The sequence below is a fragment of the Phocoena sinus genome, chromosome 1 (genome assembly GCF_008692025.1).
Source record: "Phocoena sinus isolate mPhoSin1 chromosome 1, mPhoSin1.pri, whole genome shotgun sequence".
NCBI lineage: Eukaryota > Metazoa > Chordata > Mammalia > Artiodactyla > Phocoenidae > Phocoena > Phocoena sinus.
Window position 1 is genome coordinate 84337895 of NC_045763.1, and position 15386 is coordinate 84353280.

The 15386-nt window shown below is 44.9% G+C and overlaps 1 protein-coding gene across 1 annotated transcript; it reads right to left on the reverse strand.

Annotated features, from left to right (window-relative positions):
• F3 (coagulation factor III, tissue factor) lies at positions 1-12116 on the reverse strand. Its single transcript, XM_032650246.1, has 7 exons — positions 10999-12116; positions 10293-10888; positions 9106-9217; positions 5057-5247; positions 3077-3255; positions 2054-2213; positions 1-720 (listed from the first exon to the last, which is right to left on the reverse strand). Exons 2-7 carry the CDS (start codon positions 10390-10392, stop codon positions 584-586), a joined length of 879 nt encoding a protein of 292 aa, XP_032506137.1. The 5' UTR covers positions 10393-10888; positions 10999-12116; the 3' UTR covers positions 1-583.
• Between the last annotated feature and the right edge of the window lie 3270 nt (positions 12117-15386).

The following is a 15386-nucleotide window of genomic DNA, read 5'->3' on the forward strand; positions in this document are numbered from 1 at the left end:
AATGTGCCCCAAATACAAGTCTTCTGCTTTTAACACATTCATATAAATGTTTGCTAATTGTTTCGAACCTCCAAAAGTACTCAAAAAAAAAAAAAAAAAAAACCCTAAACACCGTATTACAAAAGGACAGACATACGTTAGAAAGTCCACCCAGTTTCCATTTTACTCTCCCACATGGTTTGAAGTCAGCCTCTCAAAAGTTCTCCAAAAATCCACCCAGGATTTTTTAGGGCATTTGTTCATTTGTTTTTCCTTAGATGATCTGGCTTCAACTTGAGTGTAGAAAATATACAGTCTAGAGCATGATACGTGCAAAAGGTGCTGTAGCATTAAAATAAACAGAAATTGAAAAAACTTGGAATTGGTTGTACCGCTCATTACGTCCCAAGGTGTCTAATGCTGATGTTGAAACCAGAATGCTAATCGTGAGAATAGGTCAGATAAGAGCTTTCTTTGAGCCCAAGGGTCTCTAAGCTCCAAACACACACTCATTTGTGTTTCCATGTATTCTACTGCCTTAAATGTTCTTGGTCACAGTGCAACACGAGTTCTGCAGAGTTGGCAGATCCAAGAGCAGGATCTTTCATGCAACATTGAGGGGCAAGCTCTCCTTCCCGCTTCGCCCTGCTCTCGCCTTCCTGCACTTATACAGAGACACAGACAGGACGATGATGAAGATGATAACAACAAGCATCACTGCTACAACGATGAAGGGCATTTCTGAAAAATAAAAGGTACCAAGTCAACTCAGAGAGAGAGCTTGAATCCCATTTATCAGTGGGCAGAACTGAAGGCATAACCCCAAATTACACCATCCTGCTTTTGCGTAACTTGAAATTTCTTTCCATCACAACATATTTCGATTAGGAAAGAATCTGTCAAACCCTAGATGTCTGCGGGCAATTGACAATAGTGAAAACGATTTAATAAACTGGATCATGCTCACAGTCTAGAAAGATGCATGAAGACGAAAGCAGGAACGGCTGTTAGAAACAAGTGGCTGAAAATGATGCTGAGTTGGGTGGCAACGATTATAGAAGCTGAACTCTCAGTGCAAAGAGAGATACAGAGCACTACCAAGATTCAAGTAAAGAAGAGATGATAACTGGTTGGGGCAATAAGAAGGCTTCCTGGTGGAGGTGGCATTTGAAATGATTCTCAGAGGACCCAATTCAGCAGATAGAGAAGAGGCAGGGGAAGCAGCGATCTAGGTGTGCGTGAAGTCAGAGAGCAGCGGAACTCAGGCTGGCTTTAGGAGGATGGACCTGAGGGCTGTGGGTATGAGGGCCCAGACGGTGCAGAACCAGAGGGAAGGAGAGCCCTTTCCTTCTGTCAGTGTCAATAAATGGGAGGGAATTTTAGAAGTGTTTTTAAAAGGCTTAAATTACACCTTAACAAGGCCCTAGGTCATTATTGCTATCCTTTGACTTTTTGTTCCCAAAAGTACTCAGAGCACTACCCGCTCAAGGCTGGTGGGAGATTCCTGGGCTCTCACCCTCATGCACGTGTCTGAGCCTCCATGGCATCTCCAGATAAGATCCACTCCTCACTTGGTGTCAGGGCCCTGGTGTGGCACATAATGTACACACACACGTGCCGGCCAGGGACACACACATGCACGTGGTATACCTGATAGACTCAATCCCTTCCCTTCCCTTCCCTTCGTGGGTTAAAACCTTTGTGGCAACAGCCCACAGTAGGTGCTCATAAATGTGCATCAGGTGCCGCTGCACCTGGCCCAGCAGCTCCCCCCAAGCTCCCCAAGTCAGAATTTAAGTATGAAGAAATGCTCAGAGAAATCTGCATTTGATGCTAAATCCTAAACATGTACCATGGGCCCAGGGCTCAGCAGAGAGCTTAGCGCATGGTACGTGCTCAGAAAAACACTTGCTAATACAAGGGAACAACATAGAAACATCTCTAAATGCCTAAAATTATGAGTACCCCCAAAACCACAAAAAACCAAGGCAGTTTTCCCCTGAAGAAAGTACATCCTCGTCCTGGAAGGCACCCCTCCCTCCCTCCCAGATGGATCAGGGGTAGAGCCACTCACCCGTGGACAGAACTTTCTCTCGGCTAGTACACTCGATGAGACTTTCTGGACTCTTCTGGTTGGCTCTTCGTGATGGAATCACTGCTTGAACATTGAAACAGTAGTTTTCTCCTTCATCCACATCAATCAGAAACTCATTAGTGTTCGTCGTGGCCTTTTTCTGTTAAAAGATAGAGTCCTTTATTCATCTGGGCTCAGAGTGAATTCTGCCCCCTTTACTAAGTCACTGTGGTAGTCAAAGCCTACATGGACACATCTGACATAAAGGATTGGAAGTGAGTTGGCTCATCAAGTTCCCCCGATAACTGCTAAGGATGTTTTTTTCCCAAGGATAAAGATATCCAGTTTGGGCACATCCAACCCAGTTTTTAGCCCCTTTAGAAGATATCTGGGGCTTCCCTGGTGGCGCAGTGGTTGAGAATCTGCCTGCCAATGCAGGGGACGTGGGTTCGAGCCCTGGTCTGGGAAGATCCCACATGCCGCGGAGCAACTAGGCCCGTGAGCCACAATTACTGAGCCTGCGCGTCTGGAGCCTGTGCTCCGCAACAAGAGAGGCCGCAATAGTGAGAGGCCGGCGCACCGCGATGAAGAGTGGCCCCCGCTCGCCGCAACTAGAGAAAGCCCACGCACAGAAACGAAGACCCAACACAGCCAAAAATTAATTAATTAATTAATTAATTTTTTAAAAAGATACCTGCAGTAAAGGAAAATAGGAATGAAGTATTAATTGTTGAATGGAAAACAAATCTTGTCTCTGGGATCCTCCATAGAGGAAGAAATGTGGGAGCTGCTGGGAACCTTGGAGATGACCGGTCCAGCCCCTTGGCTGAGGAACCTGAGTATCCGAGGAGGCCCTGACCAAGGCAGCTGGAAGTCACAGGTAAAACCAGGACAGCGGCCCCTCCCACTCCGCCACCCTGTCCTCTCAACCACCCGCTCTGATATTTGAGTTGGAAAAGAAGCAGGCTGTAAAATCAAGGATCTGCAATTTAAAACGAGTCATAAAAACAAAAGAACGCTCACCTTTCCTGTACTTGAAGCTCTCCAATAATAAAGTATATAATTCAAGTCCTTGCCAAAAACATCGCGGAGGCTTAGGAATGTGCCGCCCACTCTGACTAAGGTACGTGCATCTTGTACAGTCACATTCAGTGCTGTCCCAACTTGTTCAAAACTCCGAATTGTTGGCTGTCCAAGGTTTGCTAAAACACAGAAAATGAGCTTTGTTGGAATCAAAGAATTCTAGACAAAGTAGAATCCCATTAATCACGGTTAATAACAACTTGGTCATCCCTCACGAAACAGCTCATAGAACCAACTCCCTAGCCCCAGACCTGGGCCCCGAGACGTTCTACAGCAGTGCTGTCCAGCGGAAATGTAGTGGGAGCCACAGATGTCACCTTAAGTTTCCTTGGAGTCACATTAGAAAACGTAAAAAGGAACAGGTGAAGTTAATTTTAATAATATATTTCTTTTAACCCCATATGGCTAGAATATTATCATTTTAACATTTAATCAGTATAAAAACTTCAGGAGATCTTTCTCAAAATCCAGCGTGTATTTTATACTTAGGGCGTTAGCCATATCTCAAGTGCTTAGCAGCCACATGTGGTTAACCAAACAGCTGCATAAGATTCCATATCTTAGATACAATAAATTAGAGGCTGTGGGAAAGCCCAAGAAATGTCTGTCCTTGGTACCTCAAGGAACCAGTTTTAACCACCAGGTCTCTTTGATGGCTCAATTATCTCATGTGCTTTGGTTGAAGAACAGTAAAACAAATCCCGATAACTTAACAGGAACTACATGCAAGTATGTGTGTGTGTGAGCACATGCAAAACCATAAACTATTTTCCCTCTTGCACCGAGAAAGGATTTGCAGTGGCTGACAAAAAACTCAAGAACTATTAAAAGGAATCGTGAGGATGCTGCCAGTGGAGGGAGAATACATGTCAGGGACCCTGCAGTTACTGCAGGCGGCTGTGGGTAGGGTCACTACTCTAGCTAAGTGCTGGGAGAGGCACACAGGTAGAAGCACTAGGGGAGTTTGAAGACGGGCTCTGGCACACGGGGGCTCAGGGCAGGCAGCTACCTGGGGTGAGGCTGGCCCTATTTCCACCCTCAGAGTAGGTGCTAAGGGGAAAGGCGGCTGCCTGTCCCTCTGGCCCCTTCTCTCCATCCCTGCTTTGAGAAACTCCCCTCTGGGTGTCAGAAGGGTAAATATAAAAGCACCAATAACACAACACTTTCATTCCAAGTCTTCTTGCTAGAGCAGCTGATTTCACTCTTCTCAATGTGCTACATGTGTTTATTTAAAATACCTCGTTCAGAACCATAGCCATGACAAAAAATGTACATCTCCTACTTGGCAGGAATCCAGTGCTCTCCCTTAGTAGACGCTCAAGTCAGTTTCCTGGGCCAAAGGCTGGGGAGAAGAGCACTCTGCGTTTTCAAGACCAGCATGAAGGAAGCAGGATGGGAGCTGGCCCGGCAAGTGCCAGCACATCACAGGACTCAGATCATGGTCAAGTGATTAAAAAGGTCAGCAAGCCCAATGATGAGATTGGAGGAAGACGGAACTCTTCCCCATGGACTCGTGACCACCTGTGAAAAACCCTCAACTGGGACTTCTGAAAATTCAGAAGGGAGGTATATAGAATCTCCTAAATATATATGGGGAAATAATACTGGAACCCCAGGCTTGGTGAATTTCCTACTCCCTGCCCCTCATCCAGCCAGTTACTGGTAGGGTCTGGGGACAGACTGGTGGAGAAACCTACTTGACGACATTGTTATCAACTCCAAAGTTCACGTTCCGTGAACCTCCTGCCACATCCGGAATGAGCGAAGAGGCCTGTGGCACTTACCAGTTTCTGAGAAAGAAGATGTGTTTATGGATAAATATTTTTTTATGTCATGGCTCCTAAGGGTCACAAGCTCACAAGAATATTCAGAAGTTTTTGAAAACAAGAATGACCGGTTACTACAAACCGAGCTACTTACTCTCTAGGTAAGGTGTGAACTCCAGGGAGTTGGTAAACGGAGGCTCCCCAGTAGAACCGATGGCATCCAATGGGTAGGAAAAGACCCGGGCCAAGTATGTCTCTTCCACGTTTTTCACGATCTCGTCGGTGACGTCACACTCTGTGTCTGTTGTGTAGAAGCATTTGTTTTTCCAATTTCCTAATCTAGAGCTGAAGGAAGAGAAATGGAACATTATGATTTGCATCCAACAAGACAAACTGTTTTCTGGCTGGGGTGCCTTGTTACAACAGCAGCTTCCCACAAGCAATCCCGAGGAGGCGTTTGGTATGCTGAGCACTTTAGATGAGTCTGAATCCTCACAGCAACCTGCGGGTGGCTCTGTAATTGTCTCTGTTCTTACCGATAAGGCAATGGAGGCAAAGGGAGACTGGGTGACCAGCTCCAAGTCACACAGCTGGATTTTGAGCCAGATAGCAATTTGACTACTGGGTCTGTGCTCTGAACCGTTTTGTTAAATATCTTCCTTAAAATGTAGATGATTTGTCATGACTATGTGGGATAAAGGGCAATTTTCCATCAAGACCCAATTATTTATTACAGTCCACTTGTTATGTTCTGTTTACCACATTCTATATTCTATGTAATATATTCTATCCTATTACATTCTATTGTGACCATTCTTGGTGTGGTTATTTAACAGTTATTGAATCTACTATAAGCCAGGCACTGTACTGGACCCTCAGCCATGTTACTTTGTTTGGTATAATCCTTCCAAGAAGGTATTGGATCTTTCTTACATATGAGGACCCTGAAGCACAGAGCTGCTAGGTAACTTGTACAAGGTCGCACAGCTTATGCGGTGAGAGCTGGGTCTGTTCCTCTCATTATATGACATGCCTCCCTCACTTTCACAAGATGTGCTGTCAAAAACTATAGAGCAACAACACAGGTGGTTATCTGTCAAAGTCTGAGACTAAGAGACAGATCTGACGAAAGACAGAGCTTTCTTTTGTAAGATGTCATTGAAGAGGAAATGATTTAAAGTACTGCCAAAAATGAAAGTATCCTGAAATGATATAAAGAGCTTCTAAAAATGAAATTATTCTACAGAACCAAGACAATTCCTAGACAAATGTCACTGCAGCTGGATCCACACACATCTGTCCCACATAAGTTGACAGCTACCCTGACCTTCCCCATCATCAACCACTAGCGTTCCCTACCCTTCATTCAAGGCCACGTTCCAATCCCACCTTCTGCAGGAATCTCCAGATCTCCTTGCTCAGAATTAATCTTTCCCTTCCCCATCCCCCAGCACTGACATCTCATTAAAGCACTTAAGGTGAGGGTGGTACCAGGGCTCCACGCTTGCGCTCCCCCATCACGCAGTGGGGCTTTAGGGCTTGCACATGGCCAGGCCTTGCTGGATATTAGATGGTTTACATTTCCAGGTTGAACCAGGGGAAAACAAGCTGCCATATGGATTCAGTTGTCTAAATCCAGGCATGAGAACCATAAATAAGTATTTTTTTTAAAAGTCTGAACTAAGTAATCGGGCTAAGAGGGTGTGAGTAAACACACTCTTGGTCCTTAAATTCACAAATAAAGATTGATACAGAAATATCAGTTTACATACTCTTAGATTTCTCTAATTTTCTGTGATAAAAGTAGAGATGCAGTCTTAATTCCAGAATGACCAGAACGCATTTTTTTAAATTACATCATTTCTATTTTAAAAAGTGAATGAGAACCTGATGGTTTTTCTCCACTGCAACGGCAAACAAATGGTTCAGATAACAGGAGCAACACTGCTGGGTGCTGAGGCTACACTCTGTCTGAGAGATATAGCATTTGGTTCCTTCTGGCTCACAATAGCAACCACAGTCCTCTGACAAAATTTAGCACAAGCAACTAAATCATCAAAAGTAATAAAGCCATGAAGTGCTGTGAACAGGTTAACAAGGGGCAATTCTGCAGTTCATTTCCTCTGAATGCTATAATCAGCATGAACAATATAAACGCCTCCAAGGTTCCTCTGGGTATTGCAAAATCTCCTGATTTGGAAATAATAAAAGTTCCGCCTGAACTTCTAAAAAATCCCAGACTCACCAATTAAGAAGCAAGTTGTTTTCTACAAGCTTGGGGAGTTCTGTTTTAGAATTCAGCACGTTTCATGGAATCAATACTACAAGGGATGGTCGGTGCTAAGGCTTGAGCCAGTAACACTTTGCAACCACCGGTGAACACTTTCCAAAGGGTAAAAAGGCAGTTAGCGCTCCAAGGAGGGGCTTCAGACACAGCAGCGGCACCCTGTGTTTGAGGACTGGCTGGTGGTGAGGTGGGTGGGTCAGGAGGAGCAGCAGGTCAAGACGCTTTCTCTAGGGAAGGAAACCGGGAGGGAGGAAGGCGCACTGAGGAGACCAGTGGGAATGACTTTCTTTCCTCCTCCCGGCTTTGGAGCCCCACATCACACCCGGGGGAGACCCACTGAGGGGTGGTGGTGCGTGTCGCTGGGTAGACCGTGGTACCTGGCCCTGCTGGGCGAGCCCCATCAGCGCAGTCACCTTCCCAGGGCCAGTTTCCTCTTCTATAAAATGATTGCTACGGTCCCTTCACCCAGGAATCCCATTTACCCGTGGGCTGGTCGCCGAAGAGTGCGGGTCTCCGGCAGGGGCGAGGGACTGCTCACAAGTCCTCCAGCACAGGTGTGGAGACGGCCGGTGCGGCGGGAACCACCCCCAGCCCGGGTCCGCGGGCGCCCCCAAGAGGCAGCTCTGCGCTAGGATGTTTGCACAAGGGGACTGCGTCCACTTAAGTAACAACAGCCTTGCAAAGTCCAAGAACTTTGAGTGGACAAAGGCTTATGTTTCAAAAGCTGGTAACTCAGAAATATGTTTCCTCGTGTTCACCAAACAATATATTTCGAAGGTAAGCATTCCTCCTAAAATCTTATTTTCACTACCCATAAGGAAAGCATCTACTAAGGTAAACTTCAGCTCTGTATCAGTGGAATTACTAACTCTCAACCAGTAGAATCTGATTTGACAAGTTTGACCATAATAGTAATTATTACCTCGAGTTATGAAATTCCTTTAAATCTTTCTATGTATCTATACAAGCATGCATGCACACACAAATTCTCTTCCGTGTTGCCTTGGCAATGGTTGTCATGAACTTGATTTTGGAAAAAAAAAAATCCCAAAAAACCACCTAAAAGCCCCACTCCATTCTTAGCAGCTGCATTCCAAATGCTACAAAAGGCTTGGCACAAGCTAAACAAAATGGCAAAGCACCTTTAATTTTAGCCAGCGATACTTTTGTGCCTTTTACAAGCAGTGTTAATTTCCACAGCTGCTCTCCTCTACTTAATAAGAGCTCTACCAAGCTTCCTAGAACATTTCAGAAACCAAAAACTTGCTAAGAATATGGTGACAACCATCAAAAAGAGGACATTGAGACTGAATATGCTGAATTAGGGGCTCTTGGGGACAGCTGCCAATCAGGGATGGGAACGGATGAGCGGAGCAGCCCTGACAGCTCAGGGTGTAGACAGAGGAGTATTCCGTTCCCGCTCAGTGAGTCATGAATTTGACCCCCTCCAAGATCATGTATGCAACCGAATTTTGAATCATGAGTCCAAAGAGTAATGACTCAAACACTGTTTAAAGGCAATGTATACATCCAAACTCCTCCCCACCTCTTCTCTAACATGTTAAATCCCGCTAGCAGTCTAGACAGCACGGAAAAAGAGCTGTGTACTTAGATGAGATGAATTATCAGCGATCATTGCCACCGTGGATTGCTCAAGAAGGTTCTCCTATCCATAGCGTATACTCCACTTATAAATTTCCCCATCATCTCCAAAAACAATTTAAATGTTCTATCAGTTTAAGTTCTGGAAATGTTGCAGGCTTGATAGAGTATGGCTCTGGCCAGCAAATTACGATGAATGCCCTCTTCTTTGTTATCTGTTAAATAATCTCATCCATCAATCAGCTTTAAAGACATTTATATTCAGCACAGGAAACAGCAAAAATCTTATTTTTCTTTTTTGGTACCTAGCTTACCTTATCTGAACAGTGTAGACATGATTAATGGGTTTGGGTTCCCACTCCAAAATGGTCTTGAAATTAGTTGACTTCCAAGTTAAATTATATGCTACTACTACATCTGTAGTGCCTTTAAACAACAGAGAAACAGCTATTAATGTTTACATGAACTTCTCAGCACACGATTTCATGTTGATGGTATAAAACATCTTCCCACTCCCCAACACCATCATAAACCTCACATTAATATTTTTCCAACCACAAAAGCTTTAACTGAATTATCGTAAGAAAAAATCTGCAATTTTTTCCTAAACCCAGAATTTCCTCATGGCAAGATTGACCGGGTAATCTGAGGAAACACACAAGGATCTTGAAACCCTTGTTTGAAATTATTCATGGGGGAAGCCCTGTGATAATGACCTGGAAGCACAGCCCAGGAGCCATCAGTGGCCCAGGGTGTCCACCGCCCAACTCAGGAAGGGCAGGACTCCAGGTTCAACTTAGCAGGGAAAGCCGGCTAGGAAGGGTTTTCCATAAATTACGTTAAAGGACAAAGCCCACATGTGTAAGAAGAGTTAGGACTGCATCCAATAAAAAACCAAACCTTGACTTTTTTCGTTTGTATCTAAAATGTCTCTATACTGAAACTTCCACAGACAACCATCCAACACCGTCGGATGTATTCGGTTAGGATGCCTTAGTGTTAAGGTCTGCCTGGCCAGTTCTCAGCAGATCAGCCTCTGCCCTGCCCGCACACAGAACAGGCTTACAGGGCATGCACAATGTGGTGGTGCCTGCTCCAGTGCAAGCGACATTTTGCAATGACTGCCTCTAACGCAATCTAAAACACAAGACGATCAAGATAAGACCGAGAGCCGCTTTTTATTATGGAAAGTGCATATATAATGAAGGATAACATTCAAACATTGCACGCCGACCCGTGCAGGTGAGGAGCCACGTCCCACCACCTTCAAGGTGTCGGCTCCCTGGGAAGCTCTTTTCCTAAACTTCAAGCGAGAGCCCCGAACGCACGTAGGCAACGCTGGACGCCACGAACAAGCATCTCTAGCAGAAGGGGCGGCGGGTCCCGGGCGGGTGGCACCTCAGGGCGGCAGGGCGAGCCTGCTGCCAGCCAGGACTGTCCTCCCTCTTCCCGGTGGCTGGCCCCAGGGCTCGGGGGGCGGGGGGGGGAGGGTGCCACTCACCTGTGGCTCCGGCCACCCGGACCAGGACCCAGCCGAATAGGAGCGCCCGAGCAACGGCGGCCTCGTAGCAGGGTACCCGGGGCCCGGTGGGGGTCGCCATGTTCACGAGCTGACGGCGAGGTCGGGAGGATTCCTTGCGCCCCGGAGGCTGGGGAGGCGGGGAGGCTGCGGAGGTTGGACTGGAGGCGCCTGGGGCTGCGGGATGGAGCAGGAGGGGCGCGAGGAAGCCCGAGTGTGTGGGAGCCCGTGCCCGGCGCGCTTTAAAGAGCCCCTCGCACGCCCACGCCTCAGCAGGCCCTACGACCGACCCCGCCTCTCCTCCCGACTCCCCGCCCCCAGCCAGGCTCCATCAGCCTCCCTGGGCTGCTCCCGGCGAATCCACACCCCGGCCCCGCCTCCTCCCAGTAGGAAACTCCGAAACCCTGCAGGGGCTGATTCACCCGTGATTCAATCGGCCGTCAAGCGCGAGTGTCCTTCGGCCACTGGCGGCTCCAGGTGCTGAGGGGAACCAGGGTCCCAGCCGCCCAGACCCCCTGACTCCCAGCTCTGGCCCTCAGGCCACCGACCCAGATGTCCCGCCTGAATGGGCGGCAGGTCTGTTGGGAAGGCAAAGGTGGAGGTTGGAAGGAGTTCGAGGTGGAGGAGAGGGAACCCTCCCTTCCACTTGGCGATGCAGTGTCCCCGCCAGCGGGAGCGCAGTACTTACCGAGTTTAATAGAAAGTACTGGCTCCGGGCTCCTCTCCGGCCCCCAGGGCATTTCCCGGGCGCTTTGCGCGCGTCAGGCTGAGCCTTGGAATCTGCGGCCAAGTAACAGCGTGATGAGGAGCAGAGTCCTCTCCTAGCTGTGATTTCGGCTTTCGCCCCGAAGGCAATGATACCTGGCTCGCCCGGGGAGCATCCTATGAGATGGTGCCAATGCAGGTGTTTCTACGGGTCCGAAGTTCAGTCAGCTCAGGCACAACCCAGCCCACCTCGGGTTAGTGACCGAGGAAGAACTGCCCCAAATCTAGCACTTTGCCTCTGGGAGAATTCCAAGGTGACATCTGCCGCCGTTGAAGAAGACGTTTGCGGGACTGAGTTCTGCTCAAGTATAAAGAAACCAAAAAATGAAATTTAAAAATATAGTCCAGACTTAAGCTTTGGTTTTTCTGAATTTTCTGGCTTCCTCTTCTGGGCTTTGCTGTAAGGTTGTCAGGCAGGAGAATGTTAACTCTTATTCTACTGAGCGGCTCTGTAGGCGTTCTTGTCAAAGTATTGCCGTCATTTTTTACTGTACTCTGTAGTTGCCTCCTCGACAGACTGGAGAGTTTTTAGGAGAGTGGAGTCTGTTTTCTCTCTCTTTCTCTCCCAGTTTTTTTCTAGGGAAATTAGCCTTGCATTTTAGTGCACACTCTATACACATTTCCATATAGCCTGCTGAGCCATAGCATTACACTTATTTTAAAAGAAATGAAACTTTGCAAAATTAAACTTTCCCCCTTTCCTTGAACTGAAATAGCACATCCAGGTTTAGCTCTTGTAGTCCTTCCTTCCTGGAGGCTGAAAGCTGCGCTTGCTGGTTTCCTCTTTGAGTTCTCCTCCAACTCTAAAACAAAATTTATATTTGCAAAACTAAGCCATGCAATCCTCCTTTTTGCAGTCTCTGGCCTGAGTCATTTTTCCTAACAGATCTTTAGCCCCACATGGGTTGTGATTCTTTGTGCTCTGGAGTTGAAGGTAGCTGGGGGAAAATGTTACACTTCAATCAAGTGCCTTACAAGACCCGAGGAGGTGTGTTGCTCTGTCCGCAGAGTAACTGATTGTATTTGGAGCCACTGACTGTCCTGAAATCATAAAGGGCTTTAAACAATCAGCATTGTTTAAATTGTCAAGATCAGCAGTTTGATAAGAAAAATATGTTTAACATTATATTGTGATACCAAAGGTGCCATAAATGTCAACAAAGTAGAAGAATATTTATTTTGCATATTCACTACAGTTATCAGGCAGGAAAGAGAAGAATCTGTCGGGTGTTAGCATAGGTTTTTGAGTGAATATAGAATGACATTCTTTAAGATTTGAAAAATGCACAATAGCCAGGACATGGAAGCAACCTGAGTGTCCATCGACAGATGAATGGATAAAGAAGATGTGGCACATATATACAATGGAATATTACTCAGCCATAAAAAGAAACGAAATTGAGTTATTTGCAGTGAGGTGGGTGGACCTAGAGACTGTCATACGGAGTGAAGTAAGTCAGAAAGAGAAAAACAAATACTGTATGCTAACACATATATATGGAATCTAAGAAAAAGTTAAACATGGTTCTGAAGAACCTAGGGGCAGGACAGGAATAAAGACGCAGACTAGAGATGGACTTGAGGACACGGGGAGGGGGAAGGGTAAGCTGGGACGAAGTGAGAGAGAGGCATGGACATATATACACTACCAAACGTAAAATAGATAGCTAGTGGGAAGCGGCCGCATAGCACAGGGAGATCAGCTTGGTGCTTTGTGACCACCTAGAGGGGTGGGATAGGGAGGGTGGGAGGGAGACGCAAGAGGGAGGAGAAATGGGGATAAATGTATATGTATAGCTGATTCACTTTCTTATACAGCAGAAACGAACACACCATCGTAAAGCAATTATACTCCAATAAAGATGTTCAAAATAAATAAATAAATTCAAAAAAAGAGTTAAATGTAGACAAATCTAAAACACACGTACAATATAGGAGTTAGTAATACCTTTTTAATTAAAACTGCAAACCCCAAAGCTATGCAAGAATGTGAAGGCATATTTGAATATGCGAAAATTAAAGTTTTTGTGTATACAAAAAACTCCACAAATAAAGTCAATTATCAAAGGTAAAAAAAAAAAATAAAAGATTTGAAAAATGCTAAAAAAGCATTACCACTTTCAAGAAGAGGAAGAAAACTGGCTACGGTAAGTAACATTTCATGGTAAAGTGTTTTTCCTTGTTGATCAGACTGTGGCCACATGCTTTCTAGTGCTGCTCTGCACGGTTAAAATTTCACTATTGATAATTTTTTGCACAGAAACAGATTGATTATTAAAACAGTTTTTTTTAACCCCCTTCAATAAAGTGGAGCTCAGCAGTTACCAGAGTTTCCTCCTATATGATACACCTTGGAGATTCAGATGTTTGAAATGGTCCTAAACTATAATGATAATCAGGCTGGCCTGACCAATCCCCTTATGATTAGATCTTAGAATGTCACATGACTGGGGGGACCCGACAGACATGCCTTCACAGATGACGATCCTGTGCTCAGCTGGCCTGAGTGAACACCGCTTGCCTAATCTCACAATACACATCTGGTTTTCTGACCCCAGGAGGTTTCTTTGCACGACCATGCTTTCTTCTCCCAATGCATGGAAGTAAGATTAGGTCGTAAACCCAAGCTCACTTTAATTAGTTTATTCAACCGTAGGTGCTCAACAATGCTCTGCAATTGGTGTAGAAAATATTTGCAGTTTGGAGACCTCACTGTTCTCCCGCAGAAATATTCTGATGGTTTCTCCTTCCAACATGCATGCATGGAGTCATGTAGCAGGGTTGCATTGCCTTTGCATAACCAGTGATGAAATGTGGTTGGTGAAGAGTCTGAAGGTGACTGGGGCAATGTTGCAGCACTTCCTCTGTACTTTTATAGCACTCCCCACCTGTTTCACAGACTTGACCTCATTGAATACTTTACTTGATTTCAACTGTGTGTTTGTCGTCTGTCTTTCCCACTAGAGCTCCTTCGGGGAATAAGAACTGGGTTTTTTTTCTTCACATTTCTCACACAATTACAAGCACCTGGTAGGCTTTAATACATTTTGAATCAATAAACACTTTGAAACCATGCAATGCAGCCAGATATTTTCACTGGCATTCAAGAGATGAAATTTGTCATGGAAATTCTTCTGCTAGTGGCCAGCAGCGAATGTTCCCTAAAAGCTCAACTTGGTAAGAAAATACAAATCCACCATGTGTTACAAGGTCTCACTTGACAGTGAGCCCCAGCTGTCTAATGATTAATGATCCTTGCTACAGCCAGAAAATCTAATCAGGAGCAGTGGCTGAAGAGCAGAAAACAAATGTCAAAGTTTGGGAAATGGTTAGCATTTTCCTAAAAGACTCGATATTAGAGTGATTCAGCAGATTTTCAGTCATCTGATGAGCTGTTGCTAGCTTTCCTTGCTTAGAAAAAGGCTTAATAACTTTTCAGAATAAATTGCACAAAATGTATCTCTCCCAAGGAAAGGGATAGGTTAAGCTTTATGAGAGAAGGTGAAATTGAGAGTAATTTATAAGAAACTATTATATTCATATGAAATAGTAAAAAGAGCAATAAAACCATTTACCCAAAATTCAGGTAAAAGGCAAAGTATGAAAAAAGACCAGAGGGAATAAGTGTGGGAACACAGAGTCCGGCGGGAAAAAAAATGTGACTTAGCAGAACCTAAAAAACATCTGGCAGGGTATAGTTAGTCATGGAAAAGTTGACAGTCATGATTATGCATTTTGTGAAAATAATTATACACTAGTCTAACAGTTAACCTTTAGACCAAAATTAAATAGTTGAGAGTCCATAAAATGAAATCTATTGTCCTGGTCATTCAAAATACTTCTACTAGCTGCCTAGAAGAGTTTACAAGAAACTTTGCCAAATGTTATCCCGTAGCGCCAGTATTCTGAAAAGTATAATTTTAGAGAAAAAGCTTCCAGTTCAAATCTTAGACTGGATTATTATTTTCAGCACACAACTATCTTTATAAGCTTAAGACTTACCAGACTTCCTGCCAAATTTCATTTTGATGAACAGTAAATATTCATCATACATTATCTACATACAATGTTGACAAAATAAATAAATCATAAATGTAAATTGTGGACATTGTTTTAGTAAGAAAAAGTCATTTAAAATTAAAGCCTTTAACATATGTTCTTAGTAATATAACACATATGATTTAAAAGTTTTTATATGGTACCATGTTATGAAAACATCCCTTAATTCCCCATTTCTATATCTCCTTATACCTGGCTGTTGGGCTGAACCCCACAGGCCTGCAAGCCTTGCAGTTGCCCAGCCTGGAGACA

Coding starts and splice junctions, on each gene's coding strand:
- F3 (XM_032650246.1), bottom strand. CDS start 10,392: ATGGCGACCCCCACCGGGCCCCGGGTACCCTGCTACGAGGCCGCCGTT. Junction 5,248..9,105: donor GTCTACACTGTTCAGATAAG/GTAAGCTAGGTA, acceptor CTCTTCCTTCAG/CTCTAGATTAGGAAATTGGA. Junction 3,256..5,056: donor GTTCACACCTTACCTAGAGA/GTAAGTAGCTCG, acceptor TCTGTGTTTTAG/CAAACCTTGGACAGCCAACA.